Source organism: Podarcis melisellensis, assembly GCF_964234715.1.
Source record: "Podarcis melisellensis genome assembly, chromosome: 15".
NCBI lineage: Eukaryota > Metazoa > Chordata > Lepidosauria > Squamata > Lacertidae > Podarcis > Podarcis melisellensis.
In genome coordinates, this window is record NC_138532.1 from 3316241 (window position 1) to 3342884 (window position 26644).

Here is a 26644-nt window from a genome sequence, read left to right on the forward strand (position 1 = left end):
TCCCTTGGCCCCGCCTCTCCTCGCTACCTCATACCGGCCGGCATGTCCCCTTCTGAGGCAACGTGCGTCTCCGGTATATAAGGCGCTGCCTTCTGCCGAGTCCCCGCTGCCCTGAACTCAGCGCCGAGCGCCTCTCACCAAGTCTTCCAAGATGAGCTACACGCTGGAGCCTCTAAGCAACCCGTCTTACCGGCGGGTGGCCGACAGCCGGACCACCTTCAGCCGGGCCAGCATGTCGCCTTCCAGCGGCTTCAGGTCCCAGTCGTGGTCGCGGAGCTCCCCCAGCACCGTCTCTTCGTCCTACAAGCGCAACCTGGGCGCGGCGCGGGCTTCCTACGGCTCGACGGTGCTGAGCTCTTCCGAGAGCCTGGAGCTGAGCCAGTCGTCGCTCTTCAACGGCGGCGGCGGCGGAGGCAGCGGCGAGCTGAAGCTGAGCCGCTCCAACGAGAAGGAGCAGCTGCAGGGCCTCAACGACCGCTTCGCCGGCTACATCGAGAAAGTGCACTCGCTGGAGCAGCAGAACAAGGAGCTGGAGAACGAGATCGCGGCGCTGCGGCAGAAGCAGGCGGGCCGCTCTCAGCTGGGCGACGCCTTCGAGCAGGAGCTGCGGGAGCTGCGCTGCGCCCTCGAGCAAGTCAACCACGAGAAGGCGGCGCTGCAGCTCGACTCGGAGCACCTGGAGGAGGACATCCAGCGCCTCAAGGAGCGCTTCGAGGACGAGGCGCGCCTCCGGGACGACACCGAGGCCATCATCCGCGCGCTGCGCAAGGACATCGAGGAGTCGTCCATGGTCAAGGTCGAGCTGGACAAGAAGGTGCAGTCCTTGCAGGACGAGGTGGCTTTCCTCCGCGGCAACCACGAGGAGGAGGTGGCCGACCTCCTAGCCCAGATCCAGGCCTCGCACGTCACCGTCGAGCGCAAGGACTACCTGAAGACAGACCTGTCGTCCGCCCTGAAGGAGATCCGCTCCCAGCTCGAGTGCCACTCCGACCAGAACATGGTCCAGGCCGAGGAGTGGTTCAAGTGCCGCTACGCCAAGCTCACCGAGGCCGCCGAGCAGAACAAGGAAGCCATCCGCTCGGCCAAGGAGGAGATCTCCGAGTACCGACGGCAGCTCCAGGCTAAGAGCATCGAGCTCGAATCCGTCCGCGGCACCAAGGAGTCCCTGGAGCGCCAACTCACCGACATCGAGGAGCGCCATAACCACGATCTCTCCACCTACCAGGTAGGCGCGGGGAGGGGGCTCTGGTGGTGGGCGTGGCTTGGGGAGGGGGCAGTGATGCTCTCCACCTGCCATCTGCGGCTGCCTACATTTGTTTCCATGCAAAATGCAATGGGGGCGGACAGGAGACGGTGCGTCTCAAGGGGCGGGGCAAGCCCCCCGCCCGTAAGTAGTTCTACCCCGCCCCTCCCAGCTGCAGGAGCCCTGCAGTTACTTGAAGGAAGGGCACTTTCCAAGGAAATTCCAACTGAATCAAAAACTGAGCTTCAAAATAAGACTTGCTCAAAACCTAACTCCATTGGAATCGATAACTTCGGGAAAGGCATTCATGATCGGCACCTTAATGTGAAAAAAAATACTCATTACTCTTTCAGAAATATGAAATGTGATTTGACCCTTCTGTGCCCCAATACGTGCCATTGAACGTGAAAAGGGGAGTCTTTTAACATTTGAGCCACAGCACACCCTCAAAATGAAGCACATTTCAGAGAGTAGGTGATCCATGGACGTAGCCAGGATTTACCTTAGGGGGCAAGCTTCATGTTAGGGGGGCAAAATACCCCCATGGTGGGATCCCAACTGACTCTATGCAAAATGAATGGAAGGGCCAGGAAATGTTCTTCAGCTTCTTGTCTTTTACCAAAGGGGGAGGGCCATAGCTCAGGGACAAAGCTTCACCTTTGCCTCGTGTTTAATCTCCAGGGTGGGAATGTCCCCTTGTTTCAAGTGTCACCCCTAGTCAGTGAGACAGTGCTAAGCAAGATGAATCAGCATAAGGCAGCTTCCTATGTACTTCAGCCCTAAGGGATACCTTGATTGCATTGGCGAATGTGTGTTAGTTGGAATGGGGAAATGATGCTACAAAATACATAATGGAAATATTTATTTTGGTTTTTTTTTTAAAGTGGATAATAAGTTTTTTTTTTCTTGCCAGCAAAGTGCAACTCCAGGAAGAGGAAGGGATGGGTGGGGGGAGCCATCCCACAACTTGCTCTAAGCTCCACTCCTCTAAATGGCAGAGCAGAGATGGGAAAGATTCTGCCTGGCTAGTCCCATACAAAATGCAGCTCCCCAAATGAGAAAGGAGGGGTCCCACTTGCTTCCATGCAGGATGGAATCATCCACTTCCAAACAGCTCTCTGGTAAAAAATAAAATAAAGCATTTTCTAGGAGTGTAGAAAGTATTGTGCCCTAAGGCAAGACTGACTTTGGAATGAAGGATGCTAAACTTAGCCTGAAAGAAGTGTCACTTTGGAAGTTCTTGTGATAGCTCTGGAACTCCATTCACCAATCATAAGCATCCCTGATGCAGAACATCCCATAACTGATGCACTGCAGAACTACCACAGGAAGAAGTGAAAAAAATATGCATATGCTGCTTCCCAAAGTTGTTAGTAGTACCAATAAAAAATGAATGCGTTGTGGCAATGCAGTTTAAAAATTGATCCTTCGATGACAACCTGAGCTGCAAAGCATGACCTTTACAGTAGTTCTTTCTGATCCAGTGGTACTGGATATAATTTAATGTTCCAAAGCATAGTAACTGACTAAAAGCAGCAACAACGTCCTGGGGAAAATTGCTATCAAGAACTGCTGGCTGTTATTATTACAGTATTAGCATTTCTGAAAATTTAAATAAAATGCAACTCACAATAAAGTGTGTATGAAGAAATTCAATAAAGAATAGGAATTCTGATCAACAGCATTGTGTAAAATCAAACTAGGCTCACATAATTTCTGCAACAAAAACTCAATGAATTTGAAACAATATTTTATTGGTATTTATTTTTATTAATAATCATTATTTGACAAGGAACCTTTTCTCATAGCATGGGGAATCTGTGGGAATCCAGATGGACTTTTGCAGAATGATTCATCATAAAATTTAGAGAAGGCTCACACAGCAGTGGGGCGCTGTGTTTTGTATGCCAATAATTAAAGGTTATATTTGCTGCAAAATGCAAGCCCCACTGCAGCCACCATTCTGCATCAGTGTCTGCTGAACTTCAGCAATGCAGAAGCTAAAAGTGCTGAGCAGATTTTCTGATAGAGCTGATCAGTGCAAAAGGCAAATCCCAGAGTGCCTGCTTTGGGATAGGAAGATGGATTCTGAGCTTGAATTCTATACTCTATAGACTATATGTGAACACAATTCCATTACCCCCAACTGGGCAAATCACAATGCTTAAAGTGGCTTTGGCTAACATGATTGCAGTGAGGACCAGTACTTGCATTGAATTAACTGCCAAGGAGGTGACTATGGATAAAAATAAGATGAGCAAGCAACAAAAAGCAATCTGAGATGGATCTCTCTGCCAAGTGCACCCCAAACTTCTGCAATGCAGAACTTGATGGCACCAGGGAAGTCATAAAACCACCCTTCCAGGGCAAGAGGCAGCCCTCAAAGATTTCCACTGATAAAGGAACTTGCGCACTGCAGAATGACGTTGGACAGAGCATCTGAAAAATACTTGAATCCCTCTAAAATAAATATTAGTTAGGGAAAAAGCAAATCAATAAACAGACTAAGTAGACCTTATTTTTATGGTGCAAAATGAGGCAATGCAGAATTGCATAATGTGATCAAAGTCCAGATATGAAAGCGAGCTTGTACTGCCTTCTATCTCAGCCTATTTCTGATGCCCCACATATAGCAAAAGCTCTGGTGACTTATCCATTTGATTGCAATGTGCTTTTTGTCCAGTATAGGATTCAGATATGTAAATAACATAGCAAAAATGTATCTTGCAGCGCAAACTTGAAACCAACATTGGCTATTATCCCAAGACAACAGAGTGGTTTTGTTTCTAGATATTTAACAATTTATCCACCAAATACTTATTGCTATGAACAATGTTGTAGAAAATACGACCTTAGGCTGCACATCCCTCATCCATAAAAAATAATGCTTCCGGTGCGACAAAACTGCACTGAACTCCATGAGATTTCATTCTAATGTAATTGTTTGGATGGAAACAGCCATTGCCAGCCATGTCTGAGTCAAAGGAGCCCTTCTCCACCCATGCAAGGGAGGGGGTTGCATGCGGTTCTCCCCTCTCCAGCTGCAGCCCCTGAGGGCACACCCTGAAAAACTGCTTCAGACCCCTAGAAGTGACTTTGTAGGAGGGCTGCAGGAACTTCCACCACAAGGGGAATAGAACAGTCTCTCACATAAGCAACCTTACTGCTTGCTAAAGTCAATAGGCTTAGAAGTGAACTAGTGATGTGCAATTTTAGTCTTAAGAGACAAATACTGGCAACATTTCCCATCAATTTTCCTATAGATATTGCTTTCTAAGTAGAGTAGTATCTAGAGCAATCGACCCACATAAGCATTTTGGCATCAGATTGCTGCAGATCTAGTTAACTCAATGGATTTAGACTCTGGGCTTTTAAATCAATTGCATAGTTAGACTCAAGTAAATTACTATATTTTGCTGCTGGCCTCAAATATTGGAGCTGAGCCCAAATTTCTCAAATTATTTTTTTATTGAGAAAACTTTTGAGAGTTTACTTTTTCTCATTTCTCCACTAGAAAAAGATCACTTTACATAATTTTCTCCACTTGAACACCATCCTTTAATTTACTTATATACTGCCCTGAAAATTAATAAATAAACTGTCCTAATGGTGAGCCCCAACCCTAATAAATTGTTGTGATCTTTTCTTCTTCCTCTGGAGAAATTGAGAGAACTGCCTGCCCTCACCATTTCTCATCCCACAAATAAAGTGAAGAATTTCAAGTTGCCATTTCTACACAGCTTTAACAAATACACAATTTTACCCAAACTTTAAAATAATTATATTGTTCTGTTTAACAGAGGTGTGGATAGTAAAGGACACTAGAGTAGGCTGCTAGGCTGCAGTGTTCCTTCCACTGACTTTGGAGCTAATTTCCATAATACAGAAGTTGCATTTTGAAGCACAAGGATTGCATGTTTTTTGTGGGAACTACAGCTATTTGGGAAATTAATTTTTTCTTCTCATAGGTCAGTGTGATTCACAGCTTGGTGAAGCAAAATAGAGAAATACAAACTGATGAAGTCCAATTTCCAAAACTGACTTACATTTAAGTATATTGTCTTAACCAGGTTCCAATTTTTACCTAGTAATTTTAAGAGGCAATCTTAAATAAATTATAACAATAGCAAACTGAAATATTGATGTTGTGTAGAATGTGCTTCTGGTTTTCAGATTGTAAGCAAGAATAGGCTACTGGTGTCCTTCAGGACTTTGCTCCAGATTTCTCTCTTAGAAGTTAATCCAAAACAGAATTTCTCACAGCATAGATATTTCTAGTTTTGATTACTTTAGTCTATAGGAATGGTTGATATGGAGATTGAAGGGGAGAATTTTCATCAACTTTTCAGTAATCCCATAAAGTTCCTCTCAGTATTTCACACAAGAATAGCAATTTACTACCAATCTTCCCAGACCAGTGGTCTCTGGAACTTAGTTTTCTGGGGGCTCACAACCTATGAGCTTTTTATTGCTGTAAGAAAAGAGATCTTTAGGTCATTGGATCTCATCTAGTATTGGCTGGTCAAGTTGAGGAGATAGAGACCATCACAACCTAGGCCACTTCTTCAGGAGTTGAGGAGCACAATTCAAGCTTCACAAGCATCTCTCACAGTTCAATCACTCTTCCATCCATGTCCTCCTCATAAATATTGAAAACTTTTGTATGCTGTCAGGTATATGCTGGTAATTAAGAAAATACTCTTCTGTAACAGTTTCTCTCTCTCTCTCTCTCTCTCTCTCACACACACACACACACAAACACAAACACACACACTGTATGGCTTTATGTATTCTTATTGTGAACTGCTCTAATATTTCTTTCTGAATAGCAGTAGATATATAGTTTAATAAATAAATAAAGTGCTTTATTCACCACTGCACTCCTATTTACATTTTGCTTGTAACTATCCTAAATAACTGCCTGTGTCTTGGTTGCAGGATACGATTCAACAACTGGAAAATGAATTGAGAGGCACAAAATGGGAGATGGCTCGTCATTTGAGGGAATACCAGGATCTCCTCAATGTCAAGATGGCTCTTGATATTGAAATTGCCGCATACAGGTATAGTGAACAGAATGCCGACGTGGCTGATTTAGGAATTGCACTGCAGATGTTTTTAGTTCCAGTAGCAGCAGCAGCAACAACAAAATCCCACAGGGCTAATCTTTGAATCCCACAAGGCATTGTTGACAAATAAGCAAGGCATTTTGCCAGATTCTTAGCACAATTTGAAACCTGGGCAATAACGTTCTGCTTTGTGCTGTAGAGTTTCAGCAGAAAAGACGTTAGCAGGGTAACATACCAAAGATCAGTGGACAAATTGATAGGGGAATTGATGGTGATTATTATGGTTAGTAATGGTGGTGATAAATAAACAAACCACTTAATGCCAAAACAAACAAAAAACCCCTGGTCTTCACTTGGTGCCGATAAGACTATGGCATGGGTGCTGGACACACCTTTTCGGGGAGAATATTCCATAACTGGGGTGCTGCCATGTAGGTGAGGGGTCCTTTATCCTTTTCTTCTTCAGCATTTCCCCCCTTAAAATTGACAGTCAATAATACAAGCAAGAATGTGACTGGCTAGCTGCATCACAGCCACAATAGTACTCCTCATCCAGAACACTGCATAGTTTTGGAAGCAGCATTGTCTGCTGTGTTCATAGGGATATAGAAAGCTGTCAAACCATCAGACCATCTAACTCAGTATTGTCTGCACTGACTGGCAGAGGCTCTCCAGGGTTCCAGGCAGGGTCCTCTCCCAGACCTACCTGGAGATTGAACCTGGGACCTTCTGCATACAAGGTGGATGTTCTACCACTGAGCTATGTTCCTTCCCCAGAGGACACTTCAGATTTAATATTGATATGCAAAAATGCTAAATATTGAAACAACACAATTTAGATTGACGGAGTATAGTTCTTCTATAGTTGCCCATATCTCTTACAAATATTTTATTGCTATGTGCAGTCCTGGATTTAGATAATGCTGGGGGGGGGGCAATACGTTCAAACAAAGTAAATATTAGTCCTGAGATTTAAACAATCACTTGAATTTTTTCTGTTGTTGTTTTTCCTTTGTTTCACTGTCCAGGAACATGTGTGTGTGTGCGCGCGCATGCGCATGCGCGCGCTAGTTGTCCACAGGACAGAAAGCAGCTATCTAAAGGCAGTATTAATTCGTCCTTAGGTTATATACTGAAATATAGATATATAAGATAAACTTTAAGCACTCACTCACTGAAATCAATGAAATATGAAAGTTAAGCCCATGGTTAAATTTCTCTCATTGAAATTAATGGAGCTTAAATTTGGCATTATCATGTCCCATGTATGTGAACAACCCTTTGAAGTAAATATAGAGAATTTGTAATCTTATATGCAATGGCCCTTTAAAAAGCAGCACAAATATTTATCCCTCAGTAGGCAATCGTAGAATTTTAGAAAGAGAGCACTATTTGTGGACGATGCTCTACAAGTTATGCATAGCTAGAAAAATGTCCATCTAATGATGGAATGTGTATGAAGAAGCTTAGCTGATCATTGTTCACATTGATGCTTTCCTTCCAAATTTGCTACTCTTGTCCCTTAGTTGCTAGGCAGGCGATTGGTCTGAGAGGAGAGAGAGTATTCGTGTGGCAGTTGATGATGTTACAGAAGCATTGATAGGCCCCTAAAGAAGGTCCAATATGAAAGGGCCATTTTCTCCTAAATGAAAGTCTGCAACTTCCCCCAAACACAATGTATTTTCTCCCCATTCCTCTAGGTCAGGGTTGGGGAACCTTTGACTCTCCAGATGTTTCTGAACTACAACTCCCATAAGCTCCAGTAAGCATAGCCAATGGCCAAGGATGATGGAAGCTGTAGTTCAATACCATTTGATGACCACAGGTTCCCCATCACTTATCTGGGTTTTGTGTTGGTACCTTTTCCATTTATATCAGCAATTTAGTTCAGAAGGAGAAGATGGGTTGACAGGTTTGCAGGGTGTGGGATGCTATTTGATAGTTTAACAAGCTAGAAGCAATTTCCAGTTACTCAAAATAGCTTTTTAAATCTATCATAGCTACTTACAGAGGTGCTTGTTCATTCAAAAATTCATCTTGAAATGTTAGAGATGGATGTTAATTCCTCCCTCTTCTTTCCCTAGGAAACTTCTTGAGGGTGAAGAAACAAGATTCAGTGCCTTCTCTGGAAGCATCACTGGTCCAACATTTACACATAGGCAACCTTCAGTAACAATATCATCTTCCAAAATCCAAAAATCCAAAGTTGAACCTCCAAAGCTAAAGGTCCAGCACAAATTTGTAGAAGAAATTATTGAAGAGACAAAAGTTGAGGATGAGAAGTCTGAACTGGATGAGGCCCTTGCAGCTATGGCTGAAGAACTGGCTGCTGGAACAGCACCGGAAGAACAGGAAGAGGAGGAGGAAGCTGTAGAGGAAGAAATTATAGCCAAGGAAGAGGCCAGAGTTGAAGCAGCAGCTCCAGAAGCTGAGGAAGGAGAAGGAGAAGAGGAGGGTGAGGAGGAGGGCGGTGAGGAAGATGAAGGTGCAAAGTCTGATGAGGCAGAAGAAGGAGGCTCTGAAAAAGAAGAAGAAAAGAGTGAAAAGGAAGAGGGTGAGGAAGAAGCAGAGGAGGAGGAGGAAGCAGGGGAGGGAGAAGCTGGAGCTGAAAGCAAGGAAGAAAAAGAAGCAGAGGAAGAAGGTGAAGAGGTGGAAGAAACCATTGCACCAGAGAAAGTAGAAAAGACCAAAGCATCTCCTCCTAAATCTCCTGCAGCAGAAGAAGCAGAGGATGATAAAGAAGCTGAAAGTGAAGAGCAAAAGGAGGAGGAGCAGGAAGGTGAAGAAGAGGAGAAGTCCACCTCCCCAGCAAAGGCAGGTTCTCCTGAGAAAGCAGGGACACCAGAGAAAGCATCTCCAGAGAAAGCTGGGACACCCGAGAAAGGGTCTCCTGAAAAACCAGCAACTCCAGAGAAAGCAGGGACTCCAGAGAAAGGGTCTCCTGAAAAACCAGCAACTCCAGAGAAAGCAGGGACTCCGGAGAAAGCAGCATCTCCAGAAAAAGCAGGGACTCCAGAGAAAGCAGCATCTCCAGAAAAAGCAGGGACTCCGGAGAAAGCAGCATCTCCAGAAAAAGCAGGGACTCCGGAGAAAGCAGCATCTCCAGAAAAAGCAGGGACTCCGGAGAAAGCTGGGACTCCAGAAAAAGCAGGGACTCCAGAAAAAGCTGGGACTCCAGAAAAAGCAGGGACTCCAGAAAAAGCTGGGACTCCAGAAAAAGCTTCATCTCCAGAAAAAACAGGGTCCCCTGTGAAGGAAGTGGAAGAGACCATCTCAGTCACTAAGGCAGCAAAAGTTGGTACAGAGGAGGATTCCAAAGAAGAGAAGACAGAAACAAGTGAGAAAGCATCAAAAGAGTCCACCAAAGAAGACATAGCAGTGAATGGAGAGGTTGACGAGAAGAGTGAAGAAAAAGAAGACTCCAAGGCAAAACAAGTAGAGGAGGAAGACAAAGGGGTGGTGACCAATGGCCTAGACATAAGCCCCTCTGAGGAAGAGGAGAAGAAAGGGAAGAGTGAAGAGAAAGTCATGGTAACCAAAAAAGTTGAGAAATTCACTAGTGAAGGGGATGACGGGACGACCACATACATCACAAAGTCTGTGACTGTCACCAAGAAGACAGAAGAGCATGAGGGGACGGTTGCAGAGAAGTTGGTGTCCACTAAGAAGGTAGAGAAGGTCACTTCTTCACATGCTGTATTGAAAGAAGTTAAGGAGAGTGACTAAAATAATCATTTTCTCCCTCTTCTTGGGTCGGTGCAAAAGGTTAAGCCATATGACAGCTGCAAAATGCATGTAAGTGACGGCTTCGAAGCAGAACGGGTTCTCTCGTGGAGTCTCCAGATCCACTTTTTCATTTCTGATTTTATTTTTGTGCAATACCCAGGGATGTCAGGGGGAATGCATGCAAGCCCAATGTGCTCCCTCTGCAGAAATTAGAGAATTTTTTAAAAAATGCATGAGCTGTTATTCTTACAGAGGAAGTTGCTGAATTTCCTAAGCTGCTGATGGGACGCTTCTGAGGAACGTCTTAAGATGTATTATGCAAAGAATCAACTGAGCCAAATACAAACAAACAATAACAAACGAATGAATGAGTAATAATAATATTAATCATACCCAGAACTCTCCTAGCCTTAAGCTATTTAATCATTATGTTTACCTCACTGGTGCAATTAAGATGGACTTTTGTTCATGGGAGAACCTGCCTTGACATGCACAGTATGCAACCTTTTGTTGTTTGATGTAAGCAGTCACAGCAATTTGTGCTCAATAAAGGTCATATTGGAAATGTGCCTGGCTTTGCCTGGATTTCTCATATAGCTCCACAGTTTTATAAATTATTCAGTCTTTGCAGCAAACTAGGAACATGCTTCTGATAGAAGGTATATGCTGGGCTGCATTAAAATCTAATAAACATTATTGCTTGTAGCCATAGGCTATTGCAAATATAGTAAAATGCCTTCTAGCACAGTCATAAACCAGGATAAATATGCACTCTATTTAAAATGCAATCAAAATTACATTAAACCTTGCATGCTCAAACTAATGAGTCAGCTTTACAAACCACAGGCATTTGGTTCAAGATCCTCATTTGGATTGCCTTTGTTGCAGCTGCAAACAGTGCAAGTTGATAGGAGATCAAGTAAATGACTTTATTCTGCATTGGTCACCTAGTACAGTGTGACACAGGATAAGGTAACAATTCCTGTGCTGTTTTCCAACTTCCACTTCTGACCCTTTGATTCCAGAAAGTATTGAGTTTCATACAACCATGTCATGGTGACCTCTGGTGTTAGGCCTGCAAGGCCACACTCAGTCCAATTATCACATGAGTTCCCATTGGGCACACTTGAGTGAGCCAGCTCAGAATCTGCAATTCAGAAGGAATGGAACAAAGTCAACAATGAAATATAGACAACATAATGCAAGCTTTGAACACAATTCCTAAGCACTATGAATCAGTAATGAGTTTCCTTGTTTTACCTTCTGTGAGAAGAGTCCATGAAGGCTAAGGGGGCATCCAGATAAGCTTAAGAACTTGTTTCTGGGAGTATGCTCTGGATTTTCCTTTCCAGGGAAATGTGCTTAGAATTACAGCCCTGGACAGCTCCTGATCTCGATTTTGACATCAATGGTATAAAAGTTAACTGCTCATTCTACTTCAGTGGTTTTAAACTTTCTACATAAAGGGAAATCATTCTAAGGTGAAGCTGTGTGCAACTGGCCTCTCAAAATTCTCCATCCTATTTGCAGCAGTTCTCTAGTAAGCAAACTTTTTCAGCAGGGGGCCGGTCCACTGTCCCTCAGACCTTGTGGGGGGCCGGACAATATTTTGAAAAAAAAAATATGAACAAATTCCCAAGCCCCACAAATAATCCAGAGATGATTTTAAATAAAAGGACACAGTCTACTCATGTAAAAACACACTGATTCCCAGACCATCCGCAGGCCAGATTTAGAAGGCGATTGGGCCGGATCCGGCCCCCAGGCCTGAGTTTGCCTACCCATGCTCTAGGGCTTCAGCCCGAGTTTTTCTCCATCACTCAGTACAATTAGGTTACAATCCTATGCATGTTTACCCACAGCAAAGACAGTGGGAATTGCTTCTCAGCAAACATGCCCACTAAGTTCTACTCAGAATACAGTGGTACCTCTAGTTACAAACTTAATTTGTTCTGGAGGTCCATTCTTAACCTGAAGCTGTTCTTAACTAGAGGCGTGCTTTCGCCAGTGGGGCCTCTTGCTGCCATTGTGCCGCCGGCACACGATTTCTGTTCTCATCCTGGGGCAAAGTTCTCAACAAGAGGTAACTCTTCTGGGTTAGCAGAGTTTGTAACATACAGACTGGGAGTAAAGCTGCAGCCCAAGGCTTAAGAGGTTCTAGAACAGAGGTAGGCAAATTTCAGGACTGCTTGATGTCCATCGGTCACAATCAGAAGCAAAACGATGCCTCAGAGTAGGGAGCCAGTTACTGGTAGCAGCCCATAAGTCATTCACTGATTAACCTGCAGATATCCACAAACATAAACACAAATCACATCTAATACAAAACTTGAAAACAGACCACCCATGCTGAGCAAACTTGGTCAATCAATTAATATTGATATTTTACAGCTGAGGGACGCGGGTGGCGCTGTGGGTTAAACCACAGAGCCTAGGGCTTGCTGATCAGAAGGTCGGTGGTTCGAATCCCCATGACGGGGTGAGCTCCCATTGCTCGGTCCCTGTTCCTGCCAACCTAGCAGTTCGAAAGCATGTCAAAGTGCAAGTAGATAAATAGGTACCACTCCGGCGGGAAGGTAAACGGCATTTCCGTGCGCTGCTCTGGTTCGCCAGAAGCTGCTTAGTCATGCTGGCCACATGACCCGGAAGCTGTACGCCGGCTCCTTCAGCCAATAAAACGAGATGAGCGCTGCAACCCCAGAGTCGTCCGCGACTGGACCTAATGGTCAGGGGTCCCTTTACCTTTAATACTGAAGTTGAGAGATAAGCATAATATTTTGATTTTTTTTAAAAAAAAAAAAAAGATTAATTGTACACTATTGACTACTAGAAATCCTTGCTGATCTACTGCATATCTTTTTCAGTAGATTCTGATCTAAGTTGTGCCCCCCCCCCATCCTCATACATTTATGTGCTGCTTCCATGCATTGGAATCGAAAAGGCTGCTGAGCACCTGAAGACAAGATACATACCCCTTATGAAGTATATGGTTCTGGAAAAGAAACTACCAAACTCCACACTATTATGCAGTCAGTTATCTCAATTTAAAGAGGAAATAAATAAATGTAAAACCACATCATCCCAATTTGCTATCTGTCTGCAGGCAATTTAATGCCCCAAACTCTAGCTTTCATAGAGGTGAATGCAAAAACAGCCACTCTCTGGGTTACATTTCTACCTCCATTAAAAAGACCTGTCATTTCATTGTGCAACTTCTTCAATACACTCTTTTGCACTCACTCTTGATCTTGCTCTCAGGAAGGCTATACCTGTGGAGGAGACCGTACATACTGGACCTGCCCCTGATATTGCCTGCCTGCCCCATACATCTGTATGTCCAGTGCAACTTTGGTAACAGCTGTTTATGTGCATACAGCTGTACACATAGCACCTAACACACAGCTGGTAAGGAAGGCAGGGGGGCTGGTTGGTGAACAAAGCTCCTTCAGGCATGGTCCTCCTCCCCTGCCATGTATTTGGTCTATGCATAGAAGTAAACATGAATGTGTGTGCGTGCATGTGTGTCTATCCTTCTCTCCCACTCATGCATACAAGCACAAAGGACTAAATTGCTAAGGGCCCCAAGTTACCCAGTTGGCTTTGTGGCTGGGCAGGATTTACATCCACTGCCAGGGTCTCTATGGTATAAGTCCTCTACCCAGGCCTGTGGTCTCCAAATATGTAGCTGGATGTCAAGTCTCATCAGCCACAGACAGCATGCCCAGTGGTCAGGGATGATGGGAGCTGGAGACTTCTGGTGGACAAGTTACCCATCCCTGATCTAGCTGTTATGCTATGCTGGATCTTGGTTATCAAGATCTGTCATTGAATTCCAGGGAACAAGGTCTTGCATATTCTTCTGCAAGACACTCCCTTTCCACCCATGGGTCAAAGCTGTAACTCCAGCATCCTTTTGTAGATTCAGCATTAGTACTTTTTTATCTACAGCTGCAGTGTGTGTGTGAATGTGCAGAACAAGCCAATTTGAGTGTTTCCCCCAAATACATTTATGCATCTAAAATGCCCAGTGGAGTTGCCATTTCAAAATATTTATAAATAGGAGAGTTTAATTCTGATGAATATTTCATTTTGCCATGAGGTTTCATCTGCTGACATATAACATCATACAGAGAAGTGCGAGCATTTTCTCTTTTGTCCAATCTGCACTAATACTTCTCTCTCTCTCTCTCTCTCTCTCTCTCTCTCTCTCTCTCTCTCTCTCTCTGTGTGTGTGTGTGTGTGTGTGTGTGTGTGTGTGTTAAACACAGTGTAAACTTCTGATGGGAATAATTGATTCAGAAACCCTCAGAAGATTGTTAATCCTTCAGAATGCCTGTGCAGATTCTGTTTAATTGTGGGGGAGAATTTAGAGCAGATGCATAGATATAGATCAGATCTAGCAATGGAGGGTGGTCCTTTAGGGCTAGTGGGGCACTGCCCCACCAACCTCAATTTGCCCTCAGCCAACTCCTGCCTGCCTGCCTTTTTACTTACAACCAGTTATGGGGTGGCTCTTGCTGTCATCTTCCTCCTCCTCCTCAGTCTCAGTGTTGCCCTTGTGGAACTCAGCAGGGATGAGGATGGGGATAAAACTAGAATGAGACAGGCTCTGCCTGTCATTGTCTCTGAGGCTCCCTGCTGTTGGGCTCCCTGCTTTCCGTCCCATCAGTCCCAATGGACACCAGTCATCACTGAGATGGAGATGAAGACATCATGCCGTGACTACCCAAAGAGCCCTCACATTTCACAACCAGAAAAAGATGTCAATTGTTACACTAAAGTGCCACTTCGTTTCAACAGAATTTATCATTTTGCGAACATTTTCCTGCAAGGCCACTTAGTCCAAGGTTATAAAGGTAAAGGTAAAGGGACCCCTGACCATTAGGTCCAGTCGTGGCTGACTCGGGGTTGTGGCGCTCATCTCGCTTTATTGGCTGAGGGAGCCGGCGTACAGCTTCTGGGTCATGTGGCCAGCATGACTAAGCTGCTTCTGGCGAACCAGAGCAGCACATGGAAACGCCATTTACCTTCCCGCCAGAGTGGTACCTATTTATCTACTTGCACTTGACGTGCTTTCGAACTGCTAGGTTGGCAGGAGCAGGGACCGAGCAACGGGAGCTCACCCCGTTGCAGGGATTCGAACCGCCGATCTTCTGATCAGCAAGCCCTAGGCTCTGTGGTTTAACCCACAGCGCCACTCGCGTCCCTAGTCCAAGGTTATACACACCCTTAATTGTGCCCTGTCTTCCCCCACAAAGTATTCCTTAGTATTTGAACTGTCTGGGGATGAAGGGAGTGCCTGGGTATAATAAAAATCAGTCATGGAATATGATTTAATGCAAAGGCTAAGCCTCAACGGGCGTGAAGTAATTCTACAAATAAGGGCACCGCTACACATGAGCAGAGTGCATTTCTTTCTGTTGCCCTGGAAAAACTAGTCTGCCCCCAGAAAATATCTCCACAGTTTGGAAAACCTACTAAAGGGGTAAAATGATACCTATTTCTTTTCTGGCTGCAAGGCTCCAACAAAAACAAGCCCCCTTTAATTCAGCTGGAGTTACTTTGTCTGTCTCTGTATCTCTGTCTTTGCCGGGCAGGATGTAAAGCGCCAGCAAAAGTTGTCTCGGTTCTTTTCTTTTCTCCCCCCCCCCCACCTCCTCCGCCCTCCAATTTGCCTGGTACGCGGCTCTCCTTTACTGCAATGCGTCAAAGCGAAGCTCCGAGATTGAGCCACGAGACCGACGAGGTGACTGTTCCTAGCGAAACCAGCAGGGACGTCCCACGGAGACGCAGGCTTGCCAAAGGAGCGGCGGCGGTGCTCTGTGGCTGCTGGATTTCCCTGAGCTTCGGAAAGTAAGCCCTCTCCCCCCCCCCCCAATTGTCTGCTGGAGCGCAGTCTGTATTCATGAGCAGCTTAGGGACTCTACCGCAGCCCATCAGAACTTCAGTCATTTTTCCTTTAGGAAACAAAAACCCGACCGGCAAGGACAAAAGAACTTTCGCTCTTTCTAACACACTTTTATTGATTTACTTAACAGCCTTTCTAAACCAGTTTGTATTTTTTTAAAAAAAAGCTATTAAGCGGTATGCAGCAATATCCCATAAAAAAATCAGTAAAACTGGATTAAAATGCAGGTATTTATTAATAACAGGATGCAATTTTATGGGTCATAGAAAGCCTTGACCAAAAGATGTGGGTTGCATCCAGTGCTAGGTCCGTTTAGAGCAGACTCATTGAAATTATTGACCGTGACTAACTTATGTCTAATAGAGTATGGGTCTACTCTAAGTAATCGTTAATTGGATACAGTTCTGTGTTTTACAAGATGTTTGAAGCAAGTGATGGTGGAACAATGCCCCCCCCATCCCTTTAGATCCCTTGATTTTTACTTCCATTTGGAATAGTGATGGCTTCATTGAACAATTCACAGAGATCTAGCAGCATATACAGTAAAAGCACCCAAGATACTGCAGGCAAAATATTGGAGAAGTCATCCCTACTAGAATAGATGGGATGTGGAGCTGAGCTCAGCATTTATGGCAAAATTAATGAATTCTGCAAGGGCTAAGAGGTGGGGAGAGAAAGCAAAACTTGAATAATTTTAATGCAAATTGGATGTCATTTATTGATTTCTGTAGAATCAATTGTTTATAGCCCAAGGCTAACCTCTGTTTCTCAATCTTTTAAAGTTAATGTTAAATTCAAAAGTTTATGTGTTCTGTATTAATTTGTTTATAACCACCATCCTAAACGTTACCTTATTCTTGGGATATTTAATGACTTAGGCTGCGGTCGTAACCCTACTTTCTAAAACCCTAGAGTCATTTGCTGATATATGTTTCTCTTGTACTTTTACTGTTTCTTTAAACCAGGCATGTCCAAAGTCCATTTCGGGGGCCTAATCTGGCCCACTGGTCAGTTAAATCCAGCCCCCATGGCAGTTCATTTCCTGGGGTGAAATCCTAAAAAATCCTGAACAACTTTAACCCTAAAGAAAAGGTCAACAACTTTGGTCGGCCCTTTGCCTTTGGCCCTTCACTTCATCAAATCTGGCCCTCTTTGAAAAAAGTTTGGACACCACTGCTTCTAAACCAAAAAAAATCTGAGCAGGATCCAGTGGGAAAGTTAGTCTGTCTGTTGCAGCAAAAATAACAGTGAGTCCTGCAGTACCTTAAAGATTAACAAATCTAAAACTTATGCATAAGCTTTCATGCTTTTGATGAAGTAGACTTGACATACACAAAAGCTTATGCCACCTCAAATTTATTTAAAGTGCCATAAAGTTGAAGTTTTTGAACAAGATGTGTTCCCATTAGATAATCAGAGGTTTTATTATAGCACTCTCATTTCTTTCCCTGCTGTTTATTTGTACATTTCACCTTGACTTTTCCACTCACTTAAAGGAGAACAGTTTTGCAGGCCTCCATTCCAAGCAGTCCATGGTCTTCCTGGCTGTAACACCAGCATCATTAGAAGTTGATTTAGGTGCACCAGTTATGTCTATATCAATCACCCTTTACTCAGAATGAGGCAGTAACACTAAGGAGGTAGAATTCTGCTCAGTGCTTGAAAGTGAGGGATCATGCTTCTCCCACCCAACATGATAAATTAATTACCATAACAATTTGGTCCTATGCTGATGTACTGCATGGTGGAAAGTGTTTTTCAGATGTACAGCAGAATGCATATGTGTGCGTGACTCACACACAGTAAAGTGAACGACTCTGGGGTTACAGCTCTCATCTCGCTTTACTGGCCGAGGGGACCGACGTTTGTCCGCAGAGTTTTCTGGCGAAACCAGAGCAGTGCATGGAAATGCTTTTTACCTTCCTGCCGGAGTGGTACCTATTTATCTACTTGCACTTTGACATGCTTTCAAACTGCTAGTTTGGCAGGAGCTGGGACTGAGCAAGAGCTCACCCCGTCGCAGGGATTTGAACCGCCGACCTTGCAATTGGCAAGCCCAAGGCTCAGTGGTTTACACCACAGCGACCTAAATTGGTTTTATTATTTATTTTTGAAAAAATGAGCAAGGAAACCCCTAAATTGGTGTCTTAATCAAGGGCATAGCCAGGTGGGTGGGTGGGGGGAGCTGCCCCCCAAAATCAAATAAGTAGAAATAACCAACTGCTCAACTGTGTTGCAGATAACTTGGTTTTGCCCCCCTAATGCCTACCCCCCTAAAATAAATCCTGGCTATGCTCATGGTATTACTATTCCAACAAAATGAGTGACTAGGCATGTGCAGAGTGCCTTTCTTTCAAATTCCTGCTCTGAGTGCTTGCACACACATTAATATACCCTTGGCATAAATCCAACCACCTATTTCAAAAGTTAACACAAGTGTGATTAATCTGTGGCCCTAGGAGTAGGGTTTCATGCAGCCTAGTTTTCTGCATGAAAAAAGGCCTCTGCAACAAGCAATTTAAACATCTGGCAAAACAAACAGTGCAGTCCAGTGCAGTGAAAGAGAGAGAGACCCCACCCATAATTAATAAGTGAGCCCTGGTAGCTTGCCCTCTGAGGGACTGTGGCTCTCACCAGCTATAAACAGCAACAACAGTTCCCTACATGTGGGTGGAGACACTGCTCTTCAGCTAGTGGATTGGGACCTCTAGGAGGATTTGCAGTCAAATCACAAATGCATGATTGCTAGATAGTCATATACAGGGGACTCTAAGATCCCATATGCCCAAACTTGCGTGGTGGAAATGGAAACAATAGAAACTTAACCTTTACTTCTTCATCCTGTCACCGCACTCTTCTTACCTGCAATGGGGTAGGATGTCTGCTAAGCTTGAAAAAGGATTTAGAAATATGGTCAAATTTGAAGCTATCATTGCTAGGCCGAATTGCTGTGATAAAAATGAATGTACTGCCAAGGATGCTGTCAGGGTTTCAGGGAGAGAAGAGCAGATGGGGGAGGAGACAGAGAGCGAGGGGGAAGAATCCCAGAGAGATGAGGAGGAGGATGACGATGCCCAAAGGTTCTCCATGAGTCTGACCAGTGAGTCAGAGGATTCCCAAAAGGGGGCTCCCCTGGTCAGACCGAAAGGGGGACAAGGGGGAAACAGTGAGGAGCAGGGGAGAGAAGGGAGAAGCCCCAGTGGGGGTCGGAGGCAGGAGCCGGCTGCTCAGCCGGAACGGAGTGAAGGGGGTGGAGTTACAAGTGTGTCAGAGGGAGCAGAGCAGGAGAGAGACAGGGGAAGGAGATCGGAGCAGGGCGCTCAGCCGGAAGGGGTGGAGAGCAGCACCGAGAGCAGTGTAGCGGTCAAGAGAAAGGTCAGGAGCAACGTACGCGCGCCAAGTTCAAAGGTAGAGGCGCGCGGAAGTGAGGAGAGCCCTGGGGAGGAGCCCGGCCCTAAAGCGAGAAGGAGGGGGGCAGAGGCGTCAGAGGATTCAGCCTCGGGCGAGTCCCGGAGAGGGGGAACTCAGGGGGGCAGAAAGACCCTGCGGAAAAGGAAGGAGAGGAAGAGGTGGTCCAGGGCTAGCCTCTTAAATTGGTGCCGAGGCGGGACAGATTCAGAGGGGACTTCAACAATCTAACGGTACAGATGTAGAGTCACAGAGATGGAGTGTAAATGCAACCATGATCTTCAATAAAGACTTTCTGTAAATAAACCGGATCGGAGTTGGGTCTCTTGTGAGCTGGGACCAAACGGGTGACTCTGACAGTAAGTCCCCTCACCAGAACGCAAAAAAATTTTTTTTTGCAAAGCTCACCACCGGGAGCAGCCATGAGCGCGGAGGAACAGCTGATCACGCTGCGGAATCAAGTTACCGAGCTCACAGCTGCAGTCATTGCATCGCAGAAGAAGAATGACGAACTGGACAAGGCTTGCCAGGACCTGCGAACAAGGTGGGAGCAAGCGGCCAGGGCAGGGGTCCCGGGGTCCAGATCGGAGGGCGTTGCACTTGGACGGCGGGGGGCGCCCTAGTTACGCACTTTAATGGCAACCTTCAAGATTACCCTAACTTCAGGGCGGACATCGTGTATGCACTGCATTTACTCCGTCATGATTTTAAGGATGAGGAGGAGAGAGTGGGGTTCATAATTTCGCATCTGCATGGGGAGGCCAGAGCTTGGCTGCGCAATTTGTGGCGCGAAGATGGCCCTGCCCGCCGCAGTTCTGATGAATTTATTAAAGCGATGGATGCTTGTTTCCAGTCCTCTGTGGATGTGGATATTGCACGGAGACAGATGCACGGACTGCGACAAGGCAAAGCCACTGTGCGTCAATATCACTCCAAGTTCTTTGCATTGCTAACTGCGTTGGGCTGGGAGAAGGATAGTAAACCAGTCAGAGATCTTTTCTGGGAGGGGCTTAGCCCCCCCGTCAAGGATGAGATCGCCAGGGGGGATAGACCCCAGACCCTGGAAGACGTCGTGCATCGGGCTTTGGCTATTGGAATCCGACATGAGGGACGCCCGTGGCACGAGGGGGAGGGACCCCAGGCGCGTGCACCAGCGAGAACCCCCCCTTTTGTCCCCAGGGACTTCAACCAGTCGCACCCCTCGCCCTTGGGGAGGCAAGGTGAAGAGCCGATGGAAATAGGTGGTGCTAGGGCTCAGACACCATCCAGAGCCCCTGTTTCCGGTGCAGTGAAGGCGAAGCCGCCTAGAGGGACCAGGAAATGTTACATCTGTGACAGTGCACACCATATGGCGAAAGAGTGCCCCCAGAGGCTCCAGAAGCACACTGCAGCTCTAGCAACAGTGTCAGCGGAAGTGGTGCAAACGGAGCAGCCTCAGGGAAACGACAGTGCCTGGCTGGAGGCGGAGCTACTGGGGCTCAGCCAGGCGGATCTGTAGATCAGTCCCCAGCACCCTTGCAACGCACAGACCCTTTACCCCCCAAGCCAGCAGTGCAACTCACTGCAACCCTTCAGCTGCCAAATGGACATTCCCTGGAAGTTCCGATCACGGTTGATTCAGGAAGCAACGCGGATTTTGTGGGAATGCAATTTGTCAAGCAGCATGGCATAGCGCTCCTGCCTGCGACGACCCCCCTGAACGTGGTCACAGTGGACGGCAGGAAATTGCTGGGAGGGCAAGTTGTGCAGCAGACGCCTCCCATGGTGATGCAGATTGGAAATCATCGGGAAGTCATTAGCTTCAATGTCACCCACCTGTCAGACACACCCATTGTGTTGGGCATGAGTTGGCTGGAGAGACATAGTCCCGCTGTAGCGTGGTACCAGCGGCAGATCACCTTCTGCTCATCGTATTGTGCTCAGCATTGCATCCAACCCAATCAGGAGGAAGGAGCTGAGCAGCAACTGCACCTGGGCATGGTGCAGGCAGTGCCTCACAAGTACGAGGGATTCTTGGAGGTTTTCTGCGAGAAAGAAGCTGACAAGTTGCCGCCTCACAGGCCTTACGACTGTGCGATCGACCTGGTGCCAGGGGCGCAGCTGCCAACTGCAAAGCTGTATTCCATGTCTGAGGACGAGATGCAAGAGCTCAGAGAGTTCATAGAGCATAATCTAAAGCGCGGGTTCATCCAGGAATCCAAGGCAGTGGGAGGCAGTCCTGTTTTCTTTGTGAAGAAAAAAGACACGCCCCAAAAAAGACTCGTGGTGGATTACAGGTTCATAAACAGACTGACTAAGCCCAAGGCCTTTCCCATGCCCAAGATTGACGACCTCCTAGCGACCGTTAGGAAGGGTAAGATCTTCACCAAGTTGGATTTGCGTGGAGCGTACAATCTCATCCGCATCCGCAAGGGCGATGAGTGGAAGACTGCCATGTTCACGCCTCTAGGCACGTATGAATACAGAGTTATGCCGTTTGGTCTCCAAAATGGCAGCCACGTTTTCCAAGCATTTATGCATCACGTGCTGGCGGGACTCCTCTACAAGAAGTGTGTATGTTTTCTCGACGATATCCTGATTTTCTCGGAATCGCCAGAAGCTCACGAGAAGGATGTAAAGGAGGTCCTACAGAGGTTGAAGGAGCACAGGCTGTACGCCAAGTTGGAGAAGTGCCAGTTTGATGTGACGGAGGTGGATTTTCTTGGCTACAAGCTTTCCGACGAGGGGCTGGCCATGGACAGAATCAAGGTACAAGCGGTGTTGGACTGGAAGAGCCCACGCAATCGGAAGGAGGTCCAGAGATTCATCGGATTTGCCAATTTTTATCGCAAATTCATCAAAGGTTTTGCCAATGAGACGGCAGCAATCACGGACACCCTCAGTTCCAAAAAGAAGAGGTTCGCTTGGACGGAACAGGCAGAGCGCTCTTTTCGGAAGCTTAAAAGCCTCTTCGCCTCCGAGGAACAGCTACTGCACGTGAATCCCGGCAGACCCATGCGAGTGGAAACCGATGCGTCCGACAGAGCGGTTGGAGCCGTCCTTCTGCAGGAGGATCCGCAAGGCAATTGGAGGCCGGGTGCCTTCTACTCACGGAAGCTCAGCAAGACGGAGCGGAACTACACCATATGGGACAGGGAGCTGTTGGCCATTCATGCAGCTTTCAAAGCGTGGCGGCACTTCCTCATAGGAGCCAAGCACACAGTGCAAGTCCGCACGGATCACAAGAACTTAGAGTATTGGCGAACGGCAAAGCTGCAGACCCAAAGACACATGCGCTGGGCAGAATTCTTTGCAGATTTCGACTTCAAGATAGAATACATCCCGGGGACTCCAATGTTATAGCAGACGCACTCTCCAGGAAACCGCAATACCTGGAGGAGACGACACCAATTGCAGCGAAGCACATTTTCGCACCGCAGGCGTGGGCGTGCGCGGCTATCGCAGTCGACCTGGACGCGGTGCGACGAGCGTTGCAAGCGGATCAATTTGCACAGTCCAAAATGGAGGAGCTCCGCAGCGGGTCGCAAAGAGACAATGAGTTCCAGTTGCGGGACGGACTCTTAACTCGCAAGGGTGCCCTCTACGTGCCTAATGACGAACTTCGCGCAAAGGTTCTGCAGCAATTGCACGACGCTCCCAGTGCGGGACATTTCGGCAAGGAGAAGACGATAGAACTAGTGGCCAGGGACTTTTGGTGGCCCCAGATGCGGGGAGAGGTGGCGGATTACGTCGCCAGGTGTGACACCTGTCAGAGGTCCAAACCAGTACACCAGAAACCGGCGGGATTGTTGGAACCGCTGGAAACGCCGCAGCAACCGTGGGAAAGGGTAGCACTGGACTTTGTTACTGACCTGCCCAGCTCCAGGGGCAAGACGGCGGTGCTGGTGGTTGTGGACTTGTTCACCAAGATGGCGCACTTCATTCCTTGTGCCAAGGTGGCGACGGCAGAACAGACCGCCAAACTCTTCATCGACCACGTGTTTAGAGTGCATGGACTACCGCAGTCCGTCCTGTCCGACAGGGGGCGCCAATTTGTTTCCAACTTCTGGAAGAAGCTTCTGGGTATCCTGCACGTCAAGATCGACCTAGCGTCGGCGAGACATCCGCAGACCAACGGCCAAGCAGAGAGGGTCAACGCGATCATGCAGCAGTACCTGAGGTGTTACGCCAATCAGCGACCAGCAGCGTGGGTGGACTACCTGCCGATGGCTGAGTTTGCCTACAACAACACGAAGCACGCATCGACCGGGGTGACACCGTTCTTCGCGAACAATGGCCGTCATCCCAGAACCTTTCCGAGGCTTATAGCGCCAGGAGAGGGGGTGCCTCAAGAAGCCGACCAGTTCGCAGCAGAGTTGCAAGAGGTGCACGAGGAGCTGCGGAGACATTTAGAGCTGGCCAAGCAGGCCTATAAGGTGCAGGCGGACAAGCACAGAAGGGCGGGAGAAGACATCCAGGTGGGGGACTGGGTATGGTTAGCAGCCCAAGCTATGCCAGCCAAATCGTTAGCCAAGAAGAAGCTAGGACACAGGCAGCTAGGACCATACCAAGTTGAGGCTAGGATCAATCCAGTAGTATTTCGCCTGGCCCTTCCGGAAGGCTCCAGAGTGCACCCGGTCTTTCATAGGTCGGTGCTCACTCCCTACAAGGCCCCGCACAGGTTTCAGGAGTCAGAAACAGTACCAGACCCACGCAAGGGGGCACCAAAGAAGGGGAGGTCGCCTAGAGCCGAACCCCTTAACGAGGTCACAGAGATACTGGACTCGAGATGGGGGGAGGAGGGGGTTGAATACTTTCTCGCCAGGGAGGGCACACCAGCCACTGCTAATAGTTGGGTGCCAGGCTACGAGTTAGACGAACCCCTTTTGAAAGAAGAGTTCCATGCACTTTTCCCACATAGACCCATGCCAGCTGAGTACTTTGATGACTGGCTTTTCACACCCACATTGTCAGATAGCACGTTCAGGGGTTTCTCTTCCCCCGAGGAAAGAACACCAGAATCAAGCCCGCCCAGGGGATCGTGCTCGGGGGTGGACACGGAAACCCCTTATTGGTGGGAGGAGCAGCCAGAGGAGGAATGGCGTAAGAGGTGGCTGATAGGTCCTTGGCGGGCAGCACCGGAGGAAGTAGCGATGGAAGCAGAGACTGAGAAGCATTTGGGGGAAGAACCCGAGTTTGAATACACATACACAGAACTGCCAGCAGAGAACATTGACGTAGACGACCTGTATCCTGAGCCTACCCCCGAAGAGCCGCAGTTTCCACAACCGGCCCCCGGCGAGCGGGAGGGGGGAAGGGGGGGCTTCGAGGGGGGGATGGATGTCAGGGTTTCAGGGAGAGAAGAGCAGATGGGGGAGGAGACAGAGAGCGAGGGGGAAGAATCCCAGAGAGATGAGGAGGAGGATGACGATGCCCAAAGGTTCTCCATGAGTCTGACCAGTGAGTCAGAGGATTCCCAAAAGGGGGCTCCCCTGGTCAGACCGAAAGGGGGACAAGGGGGAAACAGTGAGGAGCAGGGGAGAGAAGGGAGAAGCCCCAGTGGGGGTCGGAGGCAGGAGCCGGCTGCTCAGCCGGAACGGAGTGAAGGGGGTGGAGTTACAAGTGTGTCAGAGGGAGCAGAGCAGGAGAGAGACAGGGGAAGGAGATCGGAGCAGGGCGCTCAGCCGGAAGGGGTGGAGAGCAGCACCGAGAGCAGTGTAGCGGTCAAGAGAAAGGTCAGGAGCAACGTACGCGCGCCAAGTTCAAAGGTAGAGGCGCGCGGAAGTGAGGAGAGCCCTGGGGAGGAGCCCGGCCCTAAAGCGAGAAGGAGGGGGGCAGAGGCGTCAGAGGATTCAGCCTCGGGCGAGTCCCGGAGAGGGGGAACTCAGGGGGGCAGAAAGACCCTGCGGAAAAGGAAGGAGAGGAAGAGGTGGTCCAGGGCTAGCCTCTTAAATTGGTGCCGAGGCGGGACAGATTCAGAGGGGACTTCAACGATCTAACGGTACAGATGTAGAGTCACAGAGATGGAGTGTAAATGCAACCATGATCTTCAATAAAGACTTTCTGTAAATAAACCGGATCGGAGTTGGGTCTCTTGTGAGCTGGGACCAAACGGGTGACTCTGACAGATGCTGTTTTTGTTTCAAACATTGCACATTTTGGATAAAATGGATTGTTTCAAGAAGTGACAGAGAGATATTTCCAGATTTGTCTGGCAGGGCAAGAAACCTCGAATAAAATTTAAGATATTAACTGATGCTAAAGAAAGAGGTGGATTTGCCCTGCCAGACTTTAAACTTTATTATGAATCAGCCACTTTTTGCTGGCTGAGAGAATGGCTGCTTCGTGAAAACACTGACGTGCTGGACCTAGAAGGTTTCAACAATGTATTTGGGTGGCATGCATATTTGTGGTATGATAAGGTCAAAGCACATAAAGCGTTTAAAAACCATATTGTCAGAAAAGCACTGTTTAATGTCTGGATAAGATATAAGGACTTGCTTGATAATAAAACCCCAAGGTGGTTGTCACCAATTGAAGCGAAGGCTCAGAAAAAGCTCAATATGGAGGCCAAATGGCCGAAATATTAGGAAATTTTGGAACAAGAGGGAGACAGATTAAAACTACAGAGTTTTGAAAAACTAAAAAATAGAGTGCGAGACTGGCTCCATTATTACCAAATAATGGAGGCATATAATTTGGACAAAAAAAATTGGCTTCCAGGTGGAAAAATCAAAACTGGAAACAGAACTGTTAGATCCCAAAATTAAGAACTTGTCAAGAATGTATAACTTGCTGTTGAAATGGAACACTCAGGATGAAACGGTGAAATCAGCTATGATTAAATGGGCACAAGATGTTGGACATAATATTATGATGGCTGACTGGGAACAGTTATGGACCACAGGTATGAAGTTCACGGCATGTAATGCCTTAAGAGAGAATATAATGAAAATGATCTACAGGTGGTACATGACACCAGTCAAGCTCACAAAAATTTATCATTTGCCCAATAAGAAATGTTGGAAATGTAAAGAGACTGAAGGTACATTCTTTCACCTTTGGTGGACATGCCCAAGGATTAAGACTTTCTGGGAGATGATCTATAACGAAATGAAAAAGGTATTTAAATATACCTTTCTGAAGAAACCAGAGGCCTTTCTCCTTGGCATGGTCAGCCAATTGGTGCCAAAGAAGGATAGAACTTTCTTTATGTATGAAACAACAGCAGCAAGAATACTTATTGCAAAGTACTGGAAGACACAAGATCTACCCAGGGAAGAATGGCAGATGATGGACTACATGGAACTG

At 46.9% G+C, this 26644-nt stretch overlaps 1 protein-coding gene across 1 annotated transcript; it reads left to right on the forward strand.

Moving 5' to 3' along the window:
- The first annotated feature begins 42 nt into the window (after positions 1-42).
- On the forward strand, positions 43-10605 carry NEFM (neurofilament medium chain). Its single transcript, XM_081890878.1, has 3 exons — positions 43-1225; positions 6182-6306; positions 8397-10605. The coding sequence occupies exons 1-3, from the start codon at positions 152-154 to the stop codon at positions 10036-10038; spliced, it is 2841 nt and encodes a 946-aa protein (XP_081747004.1). The 5' UTR covers positions 43-151; the 3' UTR covers positions 10039-10605.
- Positions 10606-26644: the final 16039 nt, after the last annotated feature.